At 34.9% G+C, this 20,614-nt stretch overlaps 1 protein-coding gene across 1 annotated transcript; it reads left to right on the forward strand.

The window, feature by feature from the left end:
* The first annotated feature begins 11,169 nt into the window (after nt 1-11,169).
* Nucleotides 11,170-14,078, forward strand: LOC131157118 (probable WRKY transcription factor 40). Its single transcript, XM_058111017.1, has 5 exons — nt 11,170-11,838; nt 11,938-12,000; nt 12,260-12,598; nt 12,728-12,844; nt 13,097-14,078. Exons 1-5 carry the CDS (start codon nt 11,767-11,769, stop codon nt 13,454-13,456), a joined length of 951 nt encoding a protein of 316 aa, XP_057967000.1. The 5' UTR covers nt 11,170-11,766; the 3' UTR covers nt 13,457-14,078.
* The last annotated feature ends 6,536 nt before the right edge of the window (nt 14,079-20,614 follow it).

Here is a 20,614-nt window from a genome sequence, read left to right on the forward strand (position 1 = left end):
AGATTTTCTTCATATTTTATGGACGATTCTAAAATTCTCAAGATCTTGTATTTTTGTGGAGGGCCCAAAAAATCCCACCACTAATATATTAGTGAGGATGACAATATATTAGTGAGGATGACACCCTCACAAAATTTCCAAATTAACCAACATATAATATTATGTGAAACTAAAATGATCAACATGGATGTGGGAGTAGTGTTATGATGGTTTGATTTGGGGTGTGAAAAAAAAAAGGTAGAAGATTTCGAATAGTATGCACTATAACAAACAAGTAAAAATAGTTATTGCTTCTATGATTTTATATAATTACATAAGATAATATGCTACACATGATAAAAAATTTAGCAAATATTTATATCCAAATATTATTATTGAAGATGAGAGCTTTGGTTTCAAAGATCAAGATAATACCATTAAGATGGAAAGTGTTGGTCCAAATATTACAAATATGGAAAACATTTGTTACACAATTGTTGCAAGCCTTATGTATAGTTTTTGTATTGTGTAAAATCGAATGCACAACAGAATAATACAAGTATATAATGTAGCATTCAACGGTGAAAAATACAAAACAATACAATCACGCAAATTATATGAAAGCAATAATAAAAGACACAAAATATTACGTGGTTCGATAATGCTTACATCCACGGGAGCAATCGACCGTATTTTCTTACTATCTTGTGTCAAAGGCATCAACTCTGTTACAAATACATCATATACAATGTATATATAAAGTTTCCAGAGGTTTTCCCTCCAACCCCAATCAACTTAACGTCCCTATTCAAAATTTGAAAATATGCGTTGGATTCTTAAGCCAAACCGTCGACGATTTGTAGGCATACCATCAATGATTTCAAACAAAGAGCAAAATCTCTCTGAATTGGGCCAAATTGTCAACGGTCACAAGGCTACCGTCAACGGTTTTCCCTGCTGACACCAGCATCTTGATTTTTATCATGTTTTCTCTTTGTGCATGACTTCAACTCAGTATGTGAACCACATATCACAAGAATCTACACCTTGGCAAATATATGCCCCTTAGGAGAAATTGAAAATATAAACCTGTTGCTCCATCTTGACCTTGGGACATTAGGTTGGGACCGTCTCCCTTCTAGCAACTAGAGATATTCTGTAAGTCCAAGCATATATGTGGTAACCGGCTTTGTCAAGATATCTTATCCATTCTCAAAAGTGTGAACTTTCTCAAGCACAAGTTCACTTAAAGAAGTCAACTCCTGGATCCTGTGTAACCTTAGATCTATATGTTTGGTTCTAGCATTATACACTTGATTTTTCACCAAATAGATGACACTTTAACTGTCACAGCGCATCTCAACTTCACCTTGTTGTATGCCTAGCTCCTTGACAAAACCAATAAGCCACAACGCTTCCTTTACAGTTTCGGCGATTGTCATATACTCCGACTCAACTTTTGATAATACCACCAGAGATTGTACCATAGACCTCCAACAAATGGGTTCTTCCGCAAGGATAAATACATACCCTATTGTAGACCTCCTATCATCAAGATACCCTACATAATTTGCATCAACAAATCCCAAAACTAATGAATCGCTCTATTGCTTACCGAACACAATGTCATAATGAGAAGTACCCCGTAAGTAACTGAAAATCCATTTTATAGCATCCCAATATTGTCTACCCAAATTTGAAAGAAACTTACTCACCACACTAATTGCATGTGCCAATTCTGGTCTTGTACATACCATAGCATACATTAAACACCCCCACCGCACCACCAGAGGGGACCTTTGACATGTCCCGGATATCATCATCCATTTTTGGGCATTGAGTGGTAGATAAGTTAAAGTGATTCGCTAGCAGTGTACTTACCAGCTTTTCATCAGGCATGCTAAACCTTTCCAACACCTTCTCCATATAACTGCCCTGAGATAATTACAATCTCCATGCAGTTTTGTCTCGACGAATCTTCATCCTAAGTAACTTCTTGGCTGCACCAAGATCTTTCATGTCAAACTCTTTATTCAACAGAGTCTTCAATTGATTTACCTCAGTTATGTACTTTGCATCAATTAGCATGTCATCAATATAAAAGCAATAAGAAAAATAAGAGAACCATCAACAAGATTCTTCACACACACACACAACAATAATACTCACACCTTCTGTATCCTATTCAGATCATATATTGGAATCAAAATGTTTGTACCATTGCCTCGGAAATTGTTTCAGTCCGTAAAGAGACTTCTTTAGTTTGCAAACCAAATACTCCTGCCCAGGTTGACTGAATCTTTCTGGTTGTACCGTATAGTTCTGCTCCTCCAAATCACCATGGAGAAATATTGTCTTCATGTCCATTTGTTCCAAATGCATGTCATAGTGCGTCACTAATCCTAACACTACCCTGATGGAAGTGTGTTTGACCACAAGTGAGAAGATTTCATCATACTTAACTCATTTCTTTTATGAGTACCCCTTTGCTACTAAACGTGCTTTGAATTTCTTTCATTCCTTTTTTGTTACCGCTTCCTTATTCCTATACGCCCACTTGCAACCTATCGCCCTCTTCCCATCTAGAAGTTCCACCAAATCCCAGGTATGGTTCTTATGCAACGACTCCATTTCCTCCATTACCGCACTCATCCATTTATTTTTCTCCTAACTGTGCACTGCCTCTTGAACAGTAGTTAGATCTTTACAATTGGTAATGAAAGCATAAGATACGAGATCATTAAATCCATACTTGGGTGGTGGTCTAATAGTGCATCTGGATCTCCATATAGGAATATTATCAACTTGCTAGTTTCCCGAGCTAGAATTCCCTGCAATCTGGGGACCATGATCATTGCCTCGAGTCTCTAACTCCACCTGTACAACATGCTCATCTCTGCTCCAATTTTCTAACTCCTGTTTCTCTTTATCATCTTCTTGAGTACACTTCACCATAACTTTCTCATCATAAACTACATCTCTACTAATCATCACCTTGTTTGCCATTGAATCCCACAACTTGAACCCCTTCACAGCTTTCTGATACCCCTAGAAAAATGCAGCGTATAGACTTTGTATCAAGTTTTGATCTCCCCTCGCTATAAATGTGCACATAAGCTGGACAATTAAATACTCTCAAACCAGAGTAGTCTATCGCATTACTTGTCCATACCTCTTCTGCAACTTTCCCCTCTAATGATGCCCTTGGTGATCGGTTTACCAAGAAACATGTCATATTAACTACCTCGGCCCAAAAGTTCTCCGTTAACACTGCATTCAACTTGAGACACCGAGCTTTCTTAGCCAGAGTTCAATTCATCCTTTCAGCCACGCCATTTGTTGTGGTGTCAAGCGAACTGTGAAATGTCTCCTTATGCCCTGCTGCTCACAAAACTTTATAAACCTTGAATTAGCATACCTGGTCCCATTTTCTGACCTAAGGCATTTAATTCTCCTCTCGGTCTGGTTTTCCACCTCATCTTTCCACGATTTAAACTTGGAAAATGTATCTGACTTGTGCCGCATGAAGTACACCCAGACCTTCTGTGAGTAATCATGATTGAAACTCACAAAATACATATGTCCACCCTATGATGCTACTCTCATCGGTTCCCAAACACCCGAATGAATGTAGCTAAGTATGCCTTCCGTCTTGTGAATGGATGCTTTGAATGGACACGTTGGAAGAAATAATAAAAATTATAAGAGGATACATAGAGGATATGGATATGGAGACAAAAATGGGAGATAATCTTAGAATTTGCTATGTCATATGATTTTAGTATAATGAATACTTGCTTTAAGAAAAGAAAATAACACTTAATAACCTTTAAAAGTGGGCAAAATAGAAGTCAAATAGATTTTTTTTTTTAACTAGGAGGGTAGATCGTTTATCATGCAAGGATTGTAAAGTTATTCCAGGTAAAAGCCTAACCACACAACATAGAGTCTTAGTGTTAGATATATGTATTAAAAAATGAAAGAAAAAAGGATAAAATAAACCAGTGTAGGAGAACTAGATGGTGGAACCTAAAAGGAGAAAATATAATAAAATTTAAAGATAAAATGATCAAAGATGGGGATTGGACCTTAGAGGATGGGATAGATACAAATACTCTTTGGAATAGATTAGCTAGCTTTATTAAAAAGATAGCAAAAGAGATTTTAGGAGAATCAAGAGGAAGATTCTCGAATAGTAAAAAGAGTTGGTGGTGAGATAAAGATGTATAAAAAATCATAAATACAAAAATTAATTTGGTATAAAACATGAAAAAAATGTAGAAACGGAGATAACTTTGAAAAATATAAGGAGGCGAGAAAAGATGCAAAAAGGGTCGTTAGTGAAGTTAAATATAGATCATTTAATAGTTTGTATGATAGATTAGGTACAAAAGAAGGGGAAAGAGATATATTTAAACTTGCAAAAGTTAAAGAAAGGAAGCGTAAGGACTTAGGAAATGTAAAATGTATAAGTGAAAATGATATTGTCTTGGTTAAGGAAAAAGACATTAAAGAAAGATGGTGAAGTTACTTTAATAAGTTGTTTAATGAAAACCAAATACGAGGCTTAAACTTAGAATTGTCAAATGAGGAAAAGATTAAAAATATAAGATTTATTCGCAAAATTAGAGTTAACGAAGTTAAGTTTAGAAACGAAGATCTCAAAAAATCAATTTGGTTTTATGCCTGGGAGATCCACCACAAAAGCTATTTGTCTTTTAAGAAGATTAATGGAAAAGTTTAGGGAAAAAAAGAGGGACTTGCATATGATATTTATTGACCTTGAGAAAGCATATGATAGGATACCTAAGGAAGTTCTATGGTGGGTTTTAGAAAAAAAAAAAAAAAAATGGGTGTATGTTGTAGGTATACCGATGTAAGTAAGGATATGTACGATGGAGTAATGACTAGTGTAAGGACAATAGATGGAGAAACTAGAGAATTTCCAATTACCATAGGTGTACATCAAGGATCTGCTTTGAGTCCTTATCTTTTTGCTTTAGTGATGGACCAATTGACTAAGAGTATTCAAAAGGAGGTTCCATGGTGTATGTTGTTTGCAGATGATATTATATTAATTGACGAAACTAGTGACGGAGTAGAGGCTGAGTTAGAATTATGGAGAGAAGCTTTGGAATCTAGAGGCTTTAGGATAAGTTGAAATAAGACAAAATATATGAAATATAATTTTAGTAATGATAGGAGGAATATTGGAGACAAAGTTAAACTTAATGATGAAGAAATAAATAACACTTGTAGATTTCGATACCTTGGATCTATTATGCAAGCTGAAGGAGAACTTGAAGATGATGTAATGCATAAAGTTAAAGCAGGGTTATTAAAATGGAGAAGTGCTTCAAGTGTGCTATGTGATCGTAGAATACCCTTAAAATTGAAAGGAAAGTTTTATAGGACAGCTATAAGACCAACTATGCTATATGGATTGAAATGTTGGGCGACGAAGAAACATAATATCCAAAATGTAAAAGTTGTCGAGATGAAAATGCTTAAATGGATGAGTGGTATAACACTAAAAGATAAATTAAGGAATGAACATATTCATGGTAAGTTAGGTGTAGCTCCTATAGAAGATAAGATAAGGGAGGGATGGCTCAAATGGTATGAACACTTGCAACGTAGGCCTTATAGTGCACCTGTGAGGAAGAATGACTTAGTTACTGTGGGAGGCAGTAGAAGGGATAGGGGTAGACCTAAAATAACATAGGGAGATAGTGAGTAAGGATTTAATATCATTGAATCTATCAAAATAAATGATCCATGATCGCATAAATTGGCGGAAAATGATTCATATAACCGACCCCACTTAGTGGGACTAAGGCTTGGTTTTGTTGTTGTTGTATTTAATTTTTTTTTATTGTATTAATAAAAAAATGCATTATTGTAAAATAATATAATGCCCCTGGACGGTAAGGTGGAGCAAATGGAAATGAGAGACTGCGCCAAGGAAAAGACCTCATATGATGCCAAAATTAAACTAAAGAGAACTAAAATTAACACACACACACACCCCTCCCCCAGGTTTCCCCCAAGGTTTTGATATATAAAGCCCTAGACAAAATAGGGTGTCTACAAGCACCTTCTTTTGCCTAGTCATATTTCATACTTTTGTTGCTCCAAACATAGGTTAAGGGTGCTTAAATTAGCTTAACCAAAATAAATGCACTAAATGGAATTAAGTGAAAGTTGGGATTTTTACTTTTAGTAATAATCAAATTGAAAAAAGACAAATATAAAATCTCAAGGTCTTAAGTTGGTGAAATTATTAGGTGCACCAAGTGTATACACTAAGAGGCAATGTAGACTTAGTTCATTTAGAGCGAACATTCATTTATATGTTTTTGGTCCGGTAAGCTTAAAGCATTCATTGCCAAGCCGAAATTATTGAAAATATTATAAACACTTGGTTGAGGATTTGAAAATTTGAAAAAGGCATAAGTTGAATATATACATAACTCAGAGGGAGCATCATTTTCATAATTATTTAAATTAAATGCTCTCATCATCTCATAACGTTCATGTCCAAATGCCTGGGTGAATAACAATACTACACTAAACTCAATACTATCTACTGTTTTCTACTATTTATATTTTGAATTTAAAATATGGTTACATGTATTACTGTCGTGAATATGCTACATGATTGCATGCTAGTCTAGAATGTCTCCTACATGGCGGATGCAGTTGATGTGTATTGCATTCTAGTAGTGGATATAGGTTCTCGTGTACCTTCAACTTCTTATAAATGATCAAACCTATCAGGTGCAAGTTTTATGGGAAAACGTCCAATTTACATACGGCATACTGCCGAAATTTCGTTAAAATTTTCCCAAACAAAAATAAAATATAGGCTTAGTTTAATGTTAAAATATTTTTGAAAGGATGAGTGAAACTTAGAAATCATAATAAATGAGGCAATGTAGACTTAGTTCATTTAGGACAGACATTCATTTATATGTTTTTTATCCGGTAAGCTTAAAGCATTCATTGCCGAGCTGAAATCATTGAAAATATTGTAAACACTTGACTGAGGATTTGGAAATTTGAAAAAGGCATAAGTTAAATATATACATAACTCAGAGGGAGCATCATTTTCATATTTATTTAAATTAAATGCCCTCATCATCTCATAACGTTCATGTCTAAATGTCTGGATGAATAACAATACTACACTAAACTCAATACTATCCAGTGTTCTCTGCTATTTATATTTTGAATTTAATATATCGTTACATGTATTACTGTCGTGAATATGCTACATGATTGCATGCTAGTCTAGAATGCCTCCTGTATGGCGAATGCAGTTGATGTGTATTGCATGCTGGTAGTAGATATAGGTTCTCCTATGCCTTCAACTTCTTATAAATGATCTATTTGAACCAATCAGGTGTAAGTTTTATGAGAAAATGTCCAATTTACGGACGACATGCTGCCGAAATTTCATTAAAATTTTCTCAAACAAAAAAAAAATAGACTTAGTTTATTGTTCAAATATTTTTGAAAGGATGAGTGAAACTTAGGAATCATAATAAATGAGGCAATGTAGACTTAGTTCATTTAGAACGGACATTCATTTATATGTTTTTGGTCCGGTAAGCTTAAAGCATTCATTGCAGATCCGAAATCATTGAAAATATTGTAAACACTTGGCTGAGGATTTGAAATTTTGAAAAAGGCATAAGTTGAATATATACATAACTCATAGGGTGCATCATTTTCATAATTATTTAAATTAAATGCTCTTGTCATCTCATAACGTTCATGTCCAAATATCTGGATGAATAACAATAATACACTGAACTCAATACTATCCACTGTTTTCTTTTTTTTTTTTATATTATGAATTTAATATATGGTTACATGTATTGCTGTCATGAATATGCTACATGATTGCATGCTAGTCTTGAATATCTCCTGCATGGCAGATGCAGTTGATGTGTATTGCATGCTGGTAGTGGATATAGATTCTCGTGTGCCTTCAACTTCTTATAAATGATTTATTTGAACCTATCAGGTGCAAGTTTTATGGAAAAACTTCCAATTTACAGATGGCATGCTGCCGAAATTTTGTTAAAATTTTTCCAAACAAAAAGAAAAACCATGAATACCGATAATTATGATAAAATGAATGTTAAAGTAATAACGATTGGATTAACCTCTCCATCAGTCCTAATTAAAATTTTGCGCAGGTAAGGACAAATTCTAAGTTGGATTCGTCTAACAAGTGGATAGGTAATGTAAATATATTCCACGTAGCCACATTCACCATCCCTCCATCTATGCTTCAAATTTCTAGTTTTGAAAATCCATAGGAATGCCAAGATGTGACACAAATTAGGGATTTTTCTGGACATATGGGTTGCAATGTCACTGTAGAAAAAGAACAAAAAAAAAAATGAAAAAAAATGGTCCATGCACGAGATCACTGATGAAAGCGCTTAGGGCATATTTTATTTTCCATGATTTTCTCAGCTACCAAACAAATGACCAATTTTATGTCCATTTGACTGACATATTTTACTTACTTCTAATATTTTTCTCATTAAGACTTGAAAATATACACACTTACTCATGCCAGTTCATGACCTTTTTCTCCATCAATCTTCCCATTTCCCTCCTCGGCAACCCACAATCACTATTTAGAGTTTTATTTCAAATAGAGCAATAATGCTTGTCTACGAAATAGTAAAGCATGCTAATTTGACACGTGTCCCCAGCTGGATTTAATCACTGCATCCCCTTCCCCACATAATGCTAATACCTCATTGAGTCATTTTGCAAATCCACCATAAACTAATCTCATACTGCATTCCAGAGCATGCATTTTACATCTTAAATTTAGTTTTAAATAGACTTTAATAAATTTCAATATAATTTTATGCTCCTCGTGTTTGGAGACACTTTGGACTTAAATTTACATTGAATTTAAATAAAATGTAATATCAAATTGTATTAAAATTTGTCCAAATCCATTCAAAATGTTCGAAATCTATGCTCTCGAATGCAACGTTACATTTTTCAGTATTGATATTATTACCGTACAAATTATGTAATATGCATGATTATGAAATCTTTACGAATTTGTTATATCATATAATTATTTTTCCTGATTATACTTAGTGTCAGCTCTCCTCGATTTGATATACTAAATTTTTTTTAATGACTCTTAATTTGTAGGATTCGCGGCTGTCATAACATCAGCACGATACCATGCATGCATGCACTACAATCGTCAGATGCAACTTTCGACTATTTCTTTATAATTTTTATTGTTATTTGAACAAATGGAGTTTTTGTATTTTAATTTGAATTTGTACTTGTATTTTTATTTGAATTTTGAATATTTTTGAATAGTTTTTGTTATCTGAACATATGTTATTTCTTCATTTTAATTAAATTTGTATTTAAATTCAAAATTTTGAATGATTTACGAATTTTATAGTAATTATTGTTTCAGTTTATATATTTGAAAATGTAATTATAGATTTTTATATAAGAATTCATGATTAAAAAAAATTAGTATTAAAAGGTTTTTTTATTTTTCTAATTATTAGTGAAAGATTCAAAATCGTCACTAATACCCTACTATTAGTGACGAATTTGAATCATTCACAAATAACTTACTTTTAGTAACGAATTCTGGATTCGTCAATAATATCATGTTAGTAGTGACAAATTTTTAATTCGTCACTAATACCGTTTCTATTAGTGACGAATTTCTGATTCGTCAATAATATCATACTAGTAGTGACGAATTTTTAATTCGTCACTAATATCGCTTCCATTAGTTACGAATTAGAAATTCGTCAATAATACCATGCTAGTAGTGATGAATTTCTAATTCTTCACTAATACATTACTAATAGTGACAAATTTCTAATTCGTCACCAATACATATACTATTAGAGGCGAATTTCTCCCTACTATTAGTGACGAATTTGAGTTGAGCCATTCTATACTATATAGTGACGGTGTTAGGATTTTAGTGACGGATATAATCTGTTACTAATACTTCATTATTAGTGACGAAAGTTAAATTCATCACTAAAAGTTAGTAGTAACGGCACATATAGCAACTATTTTAAAATCGTCACTAATACTATTAATGACGTATTTGATCCGTCAGTAATATCTTGATTTTTTGTAGTGATAATCAAATTGAAAAAAAAAAATGAAAATATAAATCTCAAGGTCTTAAGTTGGTGAAATTATTAGGTGCACCAAGTGTATACCCTGAGATTCAATATGATTTTACCATTTATACAAAAAATAATAATTATAAATGTTTAATTTAAATTATTTAATTAAAATAAAACACATGGTGAAATTATATTGAATTTGATGTATACGCCTAGTGTACCTAATATTTTCTTCTTGAGTTGCATTAAGTTCACTGAAAAATTTATAATCAATTATCCCTCTTTATATACAACCAAAGTGTACAAAAATGTTGACTAAAATTTTGAGCAAAAGAGAATTTTAAGAAATAACAAAGCTCCTTTTTAAGAAACTCGTATGTATATCACAATTTTACAAGATACTTTTAAATAAGTTTGATTGCATCAACGAGCCTTGTCCAATATTAGATAGGGTCACATAGATTTACAAAATTTAATAAAATGTCAGTTAAACATAAAAAGACCAAGTGAATATTAGCAAAACATCACGTTCCATTTACAAAAGCTCAATGACATTAGACACATGTCATCATGCCTTCACATGTCAACATTGTCGATTCGTGGTCTTGTAATGACACGTCACTCATGATGTTTAACATTGTATTATGCTTTTCTAATAATAATTAACGAAAATTTAAACAAAAAAAAAAAAAAAAACAGAATATGCGTAGTCCGTGTCCAACAATGGGAAACAGTTGGTATAACATAAATGAAAAACAAGCTGGTGGTTTGGGCCCCTAATAAACTACAGGCGATGAAAAGGTTTTTTATTTTTAAAAAGTGGGGGAAATAATATTCGGATGCTCTAGGAGATACGTGGGAAGCGCGTTGACGAAAGCGTAATAGTTTTAATGAATTAACAAAGAGAGGCTAAATGAAAAGGTGAATGAGAATCCCAAGGTAACGTGGAAAATGCTTGGAAACGTGACAAGAAAAAGGCGACCAGTGCCACGCCCACTTGATAAATAAATAAATAAATGAGAAGGACGTAAAGTGCCGGGGGGAGGGGAAGAAGAGAAGAAAGGTGAAGACTTGAGACAGCGGCGGGTCAAGATTGAACTTCTATGGTTCTATGTATTCCATTTTTATGCCCCTAACCCAAAATGAAAATATATATCCAAATCCAAATCCAAATCCAGAATGAATTCATCCAATAAAACCCAATCCAATCCATGGCGGCTTGACTTTGACAACACCGACGCCCATTCCATGACCATTTGCCTTCCCACCTCTTTCTCTTCTCTATTCAATTCCCTAGCCAGCTTCAACGCACACCAAACTCCCACTTGCTTTCCGACTCATCCTATAAAGTCCAACCCACCTTCTCCACTCCCCCTTCATGCCCCCCTCTCCCCAACCCTCTCTCTCTTGCTGGTTTCCCTGCACATTCCCCTTCAAGACCCAGTTCTATCTACATATCCTTGTTTTCTTTGTTTGGTTCTTCCATTGGTTCACCGTGGGTTGAGTTCTAACGACTAAGGGAAGAAGGGAAGCCTGCAGGTTGTATACATACATATACACACAACTCAGAAGCAGTGTGGTGTACTTGGAATTTGAGTTTGAAGATTAGACATACAGCTAGCTAGCTGCCATGGATTATTCTTGTTTGGACAGTTCTCTGGATCTCAATCTTAATCCTCTCCGAGCCCTCGAGGAAACTCCGGTACGTCAAGAATTCAACTGCTGATGCTGCTCTCATCATCAATTGCCTGAAATATTAACTATGTTACTGAGAATTTTTTTGCTTTGTTTTTGGCATCAGAATAATGAAGAGATTCAGAACAAGTTTATTGATTTGGGAAGGAATCTCTCCGTCAAGGAAGAGGTATGCTCCGCTTCTGGGGTAGTTGTTAATACACTCTATATGTGATTTTCGATGTGACGAGCAAATCGGCCGGATTGTTTAAGCTAATAGGTTATTGGGTTTGCTCTAATGATCTTTTTAATCATTATTTTATGTGAAAACTACATATATACATATTTAAATCAAAGTGATTTGCAAGAGTTCTTGTTTTAGAATTAATTGGAGGGTGCTTAACTGGTATCTAGTTCTGAAGCTGTTTTCTTCCTATAATGTGTTGCAGACGGGGGTTTTGTTGGAGGAACTGAACCGGGTGAGTGCCGAAAATAAGAAGCTAACCCAAATGTTAGCGGTGACGTGTGAGAACTACAATGCTTTGAGGAACCATTTGATGAATTACATGAGCAAGAATGGCGATCATAGTGAGTCGACACCGCCGGTGAAGAAAAGAAAGGCTGAAAGCAGCAACAACAATAGCAATATCAATAAACCAATTAATGGGAATTCTGATCAGAGCAGCTCTAGTGATGAAGATTCCTGCAGCAAGAAACCAAAGGAAGAACACATCAAGGCGAAAATCTCGAAGCTCTTGGTTCGAACCGAGGCGTCCGATACGAGCCTTGTAAGTCCAAAACATATTAATTACTCCCGTCAAGCTAAGGTCTTGACATGAGATATCATTTCATTGGAGTTTCTAATTAAGACTTTTCACTTGTATTGATCAATCCTTAATTAATTACATGAATTGCAGGTAGTAAAGGATGGATATCAATGGAGGAAGTATGGCCAAAAGGTCACCAGAGACAACCCTTGTCCCAGAGCTTACTTCAAATGCTCTTTTGCACCTGGCTGCCCTGTCAAAAAGAAGGTGAGCCAAAACCCAAATCAATCTCCTCTTTACACAGAATTCCATGATTTTATTCAGAGTTGAATGAGCATGAAAACTTCAATTAATTCCGAGATGCCACATCACTCGCGAAAAAATCGAACAGATTAAACATGAACAAAAATTTTGGAACAACATTAAATAATGATATACCACTTCCATGTTCAGGTGCGAATAGATTAAACAAGAACAAAAATATTGGAACAACATTAAGTAATGATTTTCCATGTTCAGGTGCAAAGAAGTGTTGAAGATCAAGCTGTACTGGTTGCAACTTATGAAGGAGAGCACAACCATCCAAACCCATCTCGGCTCGAGGCAACATCGGCTTCAAACCGGTGCGTGACGATCGGTTCGGTCCCTTGCTCCACATCACTCACGTCATCTGGGCCAACAATTACGCTTGACTTGACAACGCCCAAGTCCGGCGGCGAAGCCAAGAACCCAAACCCGCGGATGGATTCGCCGGAATTTCAACAGTTTTTGGTAGAGCAGATGGCCAACTCCTTGACAAAAGATCCCAGTTTCACAGCAGCACTTGCAGCAGCGATTTCAGGGAAAATACAAGCACAAAAGCCCACTGATAAATGGTGATCAAGATGGAGCAGAGTAGGAAAAATTTTAGTACACTGCATTTGACTGCATGGAGATTGATGTAAATACATACGCCGTTGACAGGGAAATTAAAGTTCAACGAAATGAAACGGTTGGTTTTTGAATTCCTTCGTTTGGGTGGAATTGTATCATCATCAAGATCAACAGTGCTTGTTTGAATTTGGTTCTTCAGTTGAATGGGACAGCATCATGCAAGCTATGACTTCATGCTTAGCAGCTTGAATCTGACCCAGACCAATATAGCCGTACTGAAGAATTGGTCGGCTAGGATTGAAACTTGTTGACGGGGTTAATGACATATGAGCACCAAAAAGAAATGATATCGGTTTGTTTCAAGAAAATGGGAAATAAATTTTCTACTTTCTATAATGTTTGGGCATCCGGGGTTGAAAAGAAAAAAAAAAGGTACAAGTCTTTTCTTCTTTTTCTATCATAGAGGGAAAATATCTTCCATTAAGAGAAGATTTAACTACGAACTTGCCCTTGTCTGCGTGTGGGTGTGTGTGTATATGGGTATTCTATGGTATCGTATCCCTTTGGAAGTGTTTGTACATAGACATCTCTTTACCATATATTGGATTTTGAGTACAGAAATTGTCAATACAGTGTGTGCTATCTCTTTAGCATATATTGGATTTTGAATACAGAAATTGTCAATAAGCGTGTGCTGGAACGTTGATTATCCTAACAATGTCAAGACATGTGGTGTTGTCCACTCCTGTGTCAAGGCAACATTAATAAGAGGTCTATTCGGACTTGGATGATTAACACTCTATGTTGAGTACATAGAAGTCATGGTCAAAGATGGACATGATTTGGGGTCAAGGTCTTTCATAACATTGCTACAATAGCTAGTTGCGGATGTATGACCAGATGATTAATAGTTAACTTGGGTACATTTCACACTAAAAAAAAATGTCCCTTTTAGTAATAAAAGTATTAGTGATGAACTGAAAATTGTCACTAATAATGCGCTATTAGTGACGAAATCAAAATTCAGTACTAATACTTAAGCTATTAATGACAAAAATAGCATTCGTCACCAATAATGTATTATTGGTGACGGTTTCCAATTTGTCACTAATACTTTCGTCACTAAACCTAGCAACCTATGTTCTGATACCAAACTGTGACGACCCGAAAATTCTGCTATATATATATATATATATATATTCCACATATTAAACTCTGATACCATATTATAATATCCCGAACCCTAAGTGGGTACCGAACTGACCTGTTCATCACATATTTCTACCATGCAGCGAAATCATACACATAGTATCCCAGATACAATACCAGAGCACTATTGTCATCATAATTACATAAGTTACTCTCCAAAAATAATACTACAATACGACCCCCATATGTATCAAAAATATCACTATATACATAACCGATCTCACTGGCACTTACCTTAAATAATACTATCTATGTCTTATCATGTAGCTCTAGGCTCGATCCCCTCATGGTCCTGAAATGTTGAAATATTTATTGGGGGTGAGACACCTCTCAATAAGACGAAATAAATTGTTGTTAGTGTATGGCATATGAGTTTTACATATTTAAAAATAGCTATTAATTAACTTGTAACTAAAAAGCATCTGTATAACAATCATAACTCACACCTATACATTTCAAGGTACATATTTTCTACTCAAACATACTTTAATGTAATAGATAATTCTTTTCATAAAACTAAATATATACATAAGATACTTCCTTTTCTTTCCCTTGATGGTTCTAGCATAATATCATGAATTAACCCTACATGATCGGGTTGTGTAGCCCGAGGGCTGGACTTAACCATGACTAACCTACCAGACTAAGTCAAACATGACATAACTATGCACAATTGCCCACCCAACCTGGTCTGCCCATCCTATGCTTCTCAACACTTCTCGAGTTGGCACACAGTGGGTACCCTATGCTCTCAACACTTCGGGGCTAATCGACTCCGACACTGACACTTTCTGAATAGTGTGGCAGCACTGTCGGCTATACACCCAACCTAGTTCACCCATCCTACTCTTCTCAACACTTCTTGGCTTAGCACACAAGGGGATTACACTATCTGATCTTACTAGCTAGCTACGGTACCGTGTTCATAACATACTTAATCCATTAGGGTGTTGATATCATATAGTACAATTTATATAATAAATCTGTAAACATGATCTCATTTCATTATCATCATTTCATAAATTTGTATAAATCATGTAGAGACCCAAAGAATCATAGTAATTAAATAATAAGAGAAAGGAGGAAAAGGGGAATTTAAAAGGGGGACTAAGCAAGGCCTCGTCGACGAACGCAGAGTGTTTGTCGACGAATAGGCTTATTGAGATCGTCAACGTGGACATGTGTCATGTGAACGAGAAAATACCGAGAGGGTTTATTTCAGGGTCTGAAATTCGTCGACGAGGGGTAAGTTCTCGTCGATGAACTACCTTCTTGACCTCGTCGATGAAGTAACATGTCTTGTTGACAAAGTCAGGTGTATAAATAGGCTCAAACTTGGCTTCCAGCGAAATTTTCATGCAGCAATCCTCTTTCTCTCTCTAAAATCATCTCCCTCACCTTCTCTCTTCATTTCCGACCCCATTTTTCACTAGTTCAACGATCAGAAGCCTCCATGCTACTCCTGGGAAGATTCTCTTTAAGTCTGTTGGAATAGATCGTTGGTTATGCCAACTTGGGCACCATCCCAAGATTTGGGTAAGTTGAATATTTGAGTATTTTCAGTATTATCAAGCTTATCTGAGTTTAGATTCTATAATGTATGGGAATATACTAGTGTTTTATAAAGTAAAACTAGGGTATTATATTTTCAAGGATAGAGTGTTTTAGGACCTTGCAGGCATGGGTTGAGGACCCCCAGCAGATATCTTTATAGGAGCTCAAGTATATTATAATTTAGGAAATATGAGAGATAATTTTATGGGAAAATTTAGTGATTTACTGAGGAATTTGTATTACTATATTATTGCAGGATTTTGGGGATAGTACGCCGTAAGCGTGAGAATAGAATTGTTGGCAAGCCTCCCAGCAGTTAGGTAAGGAAAATATGCTATGCTAGGAAACGTTAGAGTATTTATTATTAAATTATATGATTCCCAGACTAGTATACAGTTCAAAAATTATTTGTATATCATAAAATACAGTAGCAATATATGAGATATTTATTTGTGTAGTTGTGTGGCATGAGTCAGTATTAAAACAGTATATGAAATATACAGTTTCCATATTATAATGTTTATAGTACCTAAATAGAAATATATGGTAAGAGACTTTAACAAAGCAGTACAGAAATAACATAGTTTTCAGATTGATGTGATTTATATTATTATGCAGAGATATGTTTTATTAGATTTTATTAGAGTATAAATTACAGTGTTTATACAGATAGATATTTTACAACATATGTAGATTACCATGATTTTCCAAAATTCTAAAACCCTAACACTATGTAATTAAAATTTATACAACTCGGATGATACAACATTTTCATATCAATTTCCGGTGTTATGGTTATTTTTCATAACACTATGGTATTACAATTTACACTGTACAGATATTACAATATATTCAAAATTAGCTTTCAGCATTATGGATATTTTGGAATCATGATGAAACAGTAAGATAATTATGTATATCAGTACTATATAGTATCAAACCATGATGAATCAGTTCAGTAAATATTCAGTTATCAGAGCGCAGTACTGTTGCTATTACAAAATCAGAGTGCAACCACACATCTTAGATAGTGTGTGGAAGGTTTTCGTCAACTGTGCCTGGAGGGATTATAGACTCCCAGAAGACTAGGTTGAGGTGACCTGTTTGACGAGGTAGTTACCAGTTATGTGCCTAGGAGAGGTTGCAGTTTGGCTGGGCTGAGGGTTGGTAGAGTACAGTTGACTTACTTGGTAGGCCAACTAGGATTAAGTCCCACCTATAGGCCGCCCAACCCTATCATGAGGGGTTAAATCATGACGTACAATTTTCCAGGGTAAACATCTCAGATATGTATATGTATATAGATTAACAGAATATTAGCAGATATAGTATGATACTAGAAATATGAAAAAGTAGAAAACTCAGATATTACAGTTATACCTTAAACTATGATAGATGCAAGTTATATTGTATATTGTTTTATTAGTTTATACAGTTTCAGATATTGTCAGTATAGTATTTATGAAACTCAGTTACCACACACTAGTAATAGCATATTTCCTCTTACTGAGCATTGTCTCATCCTAGTGATTTAATATTTTTCAGGTGATCCAATTAGGCAAGCAGATCAGTCTCGCAGATAGAAAAGACGAGTACACTACCCTATTTGCTGGGTAAGTATATACAGGAGATAGTATTTTTAAGTAGATGGTACTAAGGTGATGTGTATATATGTGTATAAGGTTGGGGTGTGTTAGAATTGGTGTATTCCCAAGAGGGGGGGTGAAATAGAATTTTAAACTTTTCTCCTAGGTTGAACTAGATGTTAGCAGAATATTACAACCTAGGATCTTTCTATGCAATTCCAAATACACCGGTAAATATAATATACGAAAATTTAAATCAAGCGCATCATTCACATAAAAACATACACGTGCGACAAATATAAAGTGCAGAAATATAAACAAACATACGATATGTTATTGAGGTTCGGCCAACTGTGCCTACATCCCCACCTCTAACTCGTAAGCCCGAGGATTCCACTAATAGCTCACTTAAGGGTGGAGCGGCACCGATTACAACCAGGTCAATTACCATAGGGCTGACCTCAACCTTAACCAGGTCAATTAGCGAGACTGGCCTCAACCTACACGCCTTAATAGGATGGCACACCTAACTTTCCTAATCGGGTCTAAGTCAATCCGAGACTATTTCAAAGGTCTAGTCTCCCTCTTCAGGCCCATGCCTGGAAATACAACAGTATTTGCGATCAAATAATATCGGTACAATGATTGTGCTTTCAAGTAAAGCAAATATGTATCCAAATGCTCTCAGTCACAAACATCACAAAATGATTTAATATGTAAGCTCAGTGTGGTCTAGTATTTCAACTCTCAGATATATATATATATATATATATATATATATATATATATATTTACTATCAGTATAATGAGTGCGTGAGAGTATCAATCAAGCAATCTTTATATCACAAGATATTCAGCCAAGGTGTTCACACAGATATCAAGCAAGTCTCATGTATATTAATCAGTATGATATCTCAGTCACGTAGATCAAATAATGTATATGTTTGCTTTTCAAAAGATGTGTAATCTTTGTATTCAGCAAATAATATGTGTGTGAATTAACTTTTTCACAAAGATTAATATCACAAACACAAATATCTTCTCACAAGTATATCAAATATGAAACACAAGATATTTGAGTATGTTTTGAGAATGGTTTTGCAACCCAAAGACAAATACAACCTTCCTAAGAAATTGCAACACAAATGCAATACTCAGAAGTTTAGGCGAGTCTTCTTAGGATAGGCTTATGAACAAAGCCCCCTAAGAATTCTCCGGTTTAGCTCTCGTAAAAATCGAATTAATCAAATACAAATAGGAGAGCAAACCTAGAACAATAAACACTCAATCAACTTACAAAGAGTTTAATCAGTATGAGAAGGTAAGTATGAATGTAGAAAGCTCAAAAATGAGTATTATAGGTTTTTGGGTTTTCAAAGAATTTTCCCTAATTAAATATGCTAATCTGCTGCTAATAATCTCAAATGAAGAGGTATATATAGACACCCCATGAATTATAACCGTTGGGGACAAGGCTTGTATTATTAGAAAAGTTTAATGGCGTTTTAATTAATTTAACCTTGTTTAAAACATTTTAACCATGGTAAAAAATTAGGGCAACCCGAGAGGTCTGGTCAACTAGAACACTTTTGGTCGACCGAAGTTCATATGGCTCGGTTGACCAAGACATTTTTTAACTGGGGACTCGATCGACCGAAAGTGCACGTCCGAGGTGATCTTTCAATTTTACTGAGGTTCGGTCGACCGGGCTATTTTGAACTGAATGGTTCGGTCGACCTGATAGTTGGGATTTCTCCCAAGGACCCTCGGTCGACCAAACAGTTGCAATACAATTTGGGCTCGGTCAACTAGGTGGTCAAAATGTTGACCTTAGGAGGTTTCAGTCGACTAAGGAGTTTGAACTATAATGGTTCAGTCGACTGGGTTAAGGTCAAATTATTGACCCAGACCAAATTTGGTCGACCAGGACAGAATGAACTGCCAAGGTCGGTTGACCGAAAGTGCACAAAGTGTGCATTTCAGTCCTGTTATGATTCACACAAACGTTATTCAAGTGCCTAACATTCATAGGTGCAATGGTGAGTGTCCTAGGGTCAGTTATGGGTCCTTTTGAAGACACCGAAAAAATCTGATGTCTGTCGACCGAAGGGTAAACCCTAAGGTCATTCTAAGGTCATTTTCATTTTAAGCATTATGAGCTTATGTATTAAAACATGCATGTGATGTGTGTGATTATTACATACAGAAAATCCCTAATTACTATTATAGACTAATTACACAATTGAATATATATTACAATTGAAAACATGAATTGGTCTTCAAGCTTTATTTGCTTTCACGTGCATGTGCATCATGATCTTGACAATTTAAGTTCCTGCACAAAATCTCAAGTACCCATTAGATACAATGAGTATTTGTCATAATCAAAACCGGGCGTGACCTATAAGGTCGGCACGGTGAATTACTAAAATTCTGGTATTGTTAATTATGGATGGACAATTTTATGTTTTTTTGCTACATAGGTGTGTAATATAATTAGGTTTCCTCGGTACTGAATTGGGGCCTGAGATGTTATAGCAGAATACACAAGAGTGACATAATGTTATGTTTTGCAGTTTATTCTGAAAAATGAAAATGGTATGAAATTCTAGGTCATTACAAATCATATTTTCACTATCATATCATATCTGTCTCAATATAAAACTGGTATAATATATCATACTCAGCTTAAAGTTGTCATTTCATAACTTAGCATAAATCTATCGTGTGATATTACTGCATAAAGTTGTCATATCATATTTTCATCAAATCCATATCATTCTGAAATCAGTATAAAATCATGTACATAGCATTT

Source organism: Malania oleifera, chromosome 6, assembly GCF_029873635.1.
Source record: "Malania oleifera isolate guangnan ecotype guangnan chromosome 6, ASM2987363v1, whole genome shotgun sequence".
Taxonomy (NCBI): domain Eukaryota; kingdom Viridiplantae; phylum Streptophyta; class Magnoliopsida; order Santalales; family Ximeniaceae; genus Malania; species Malania oleifera.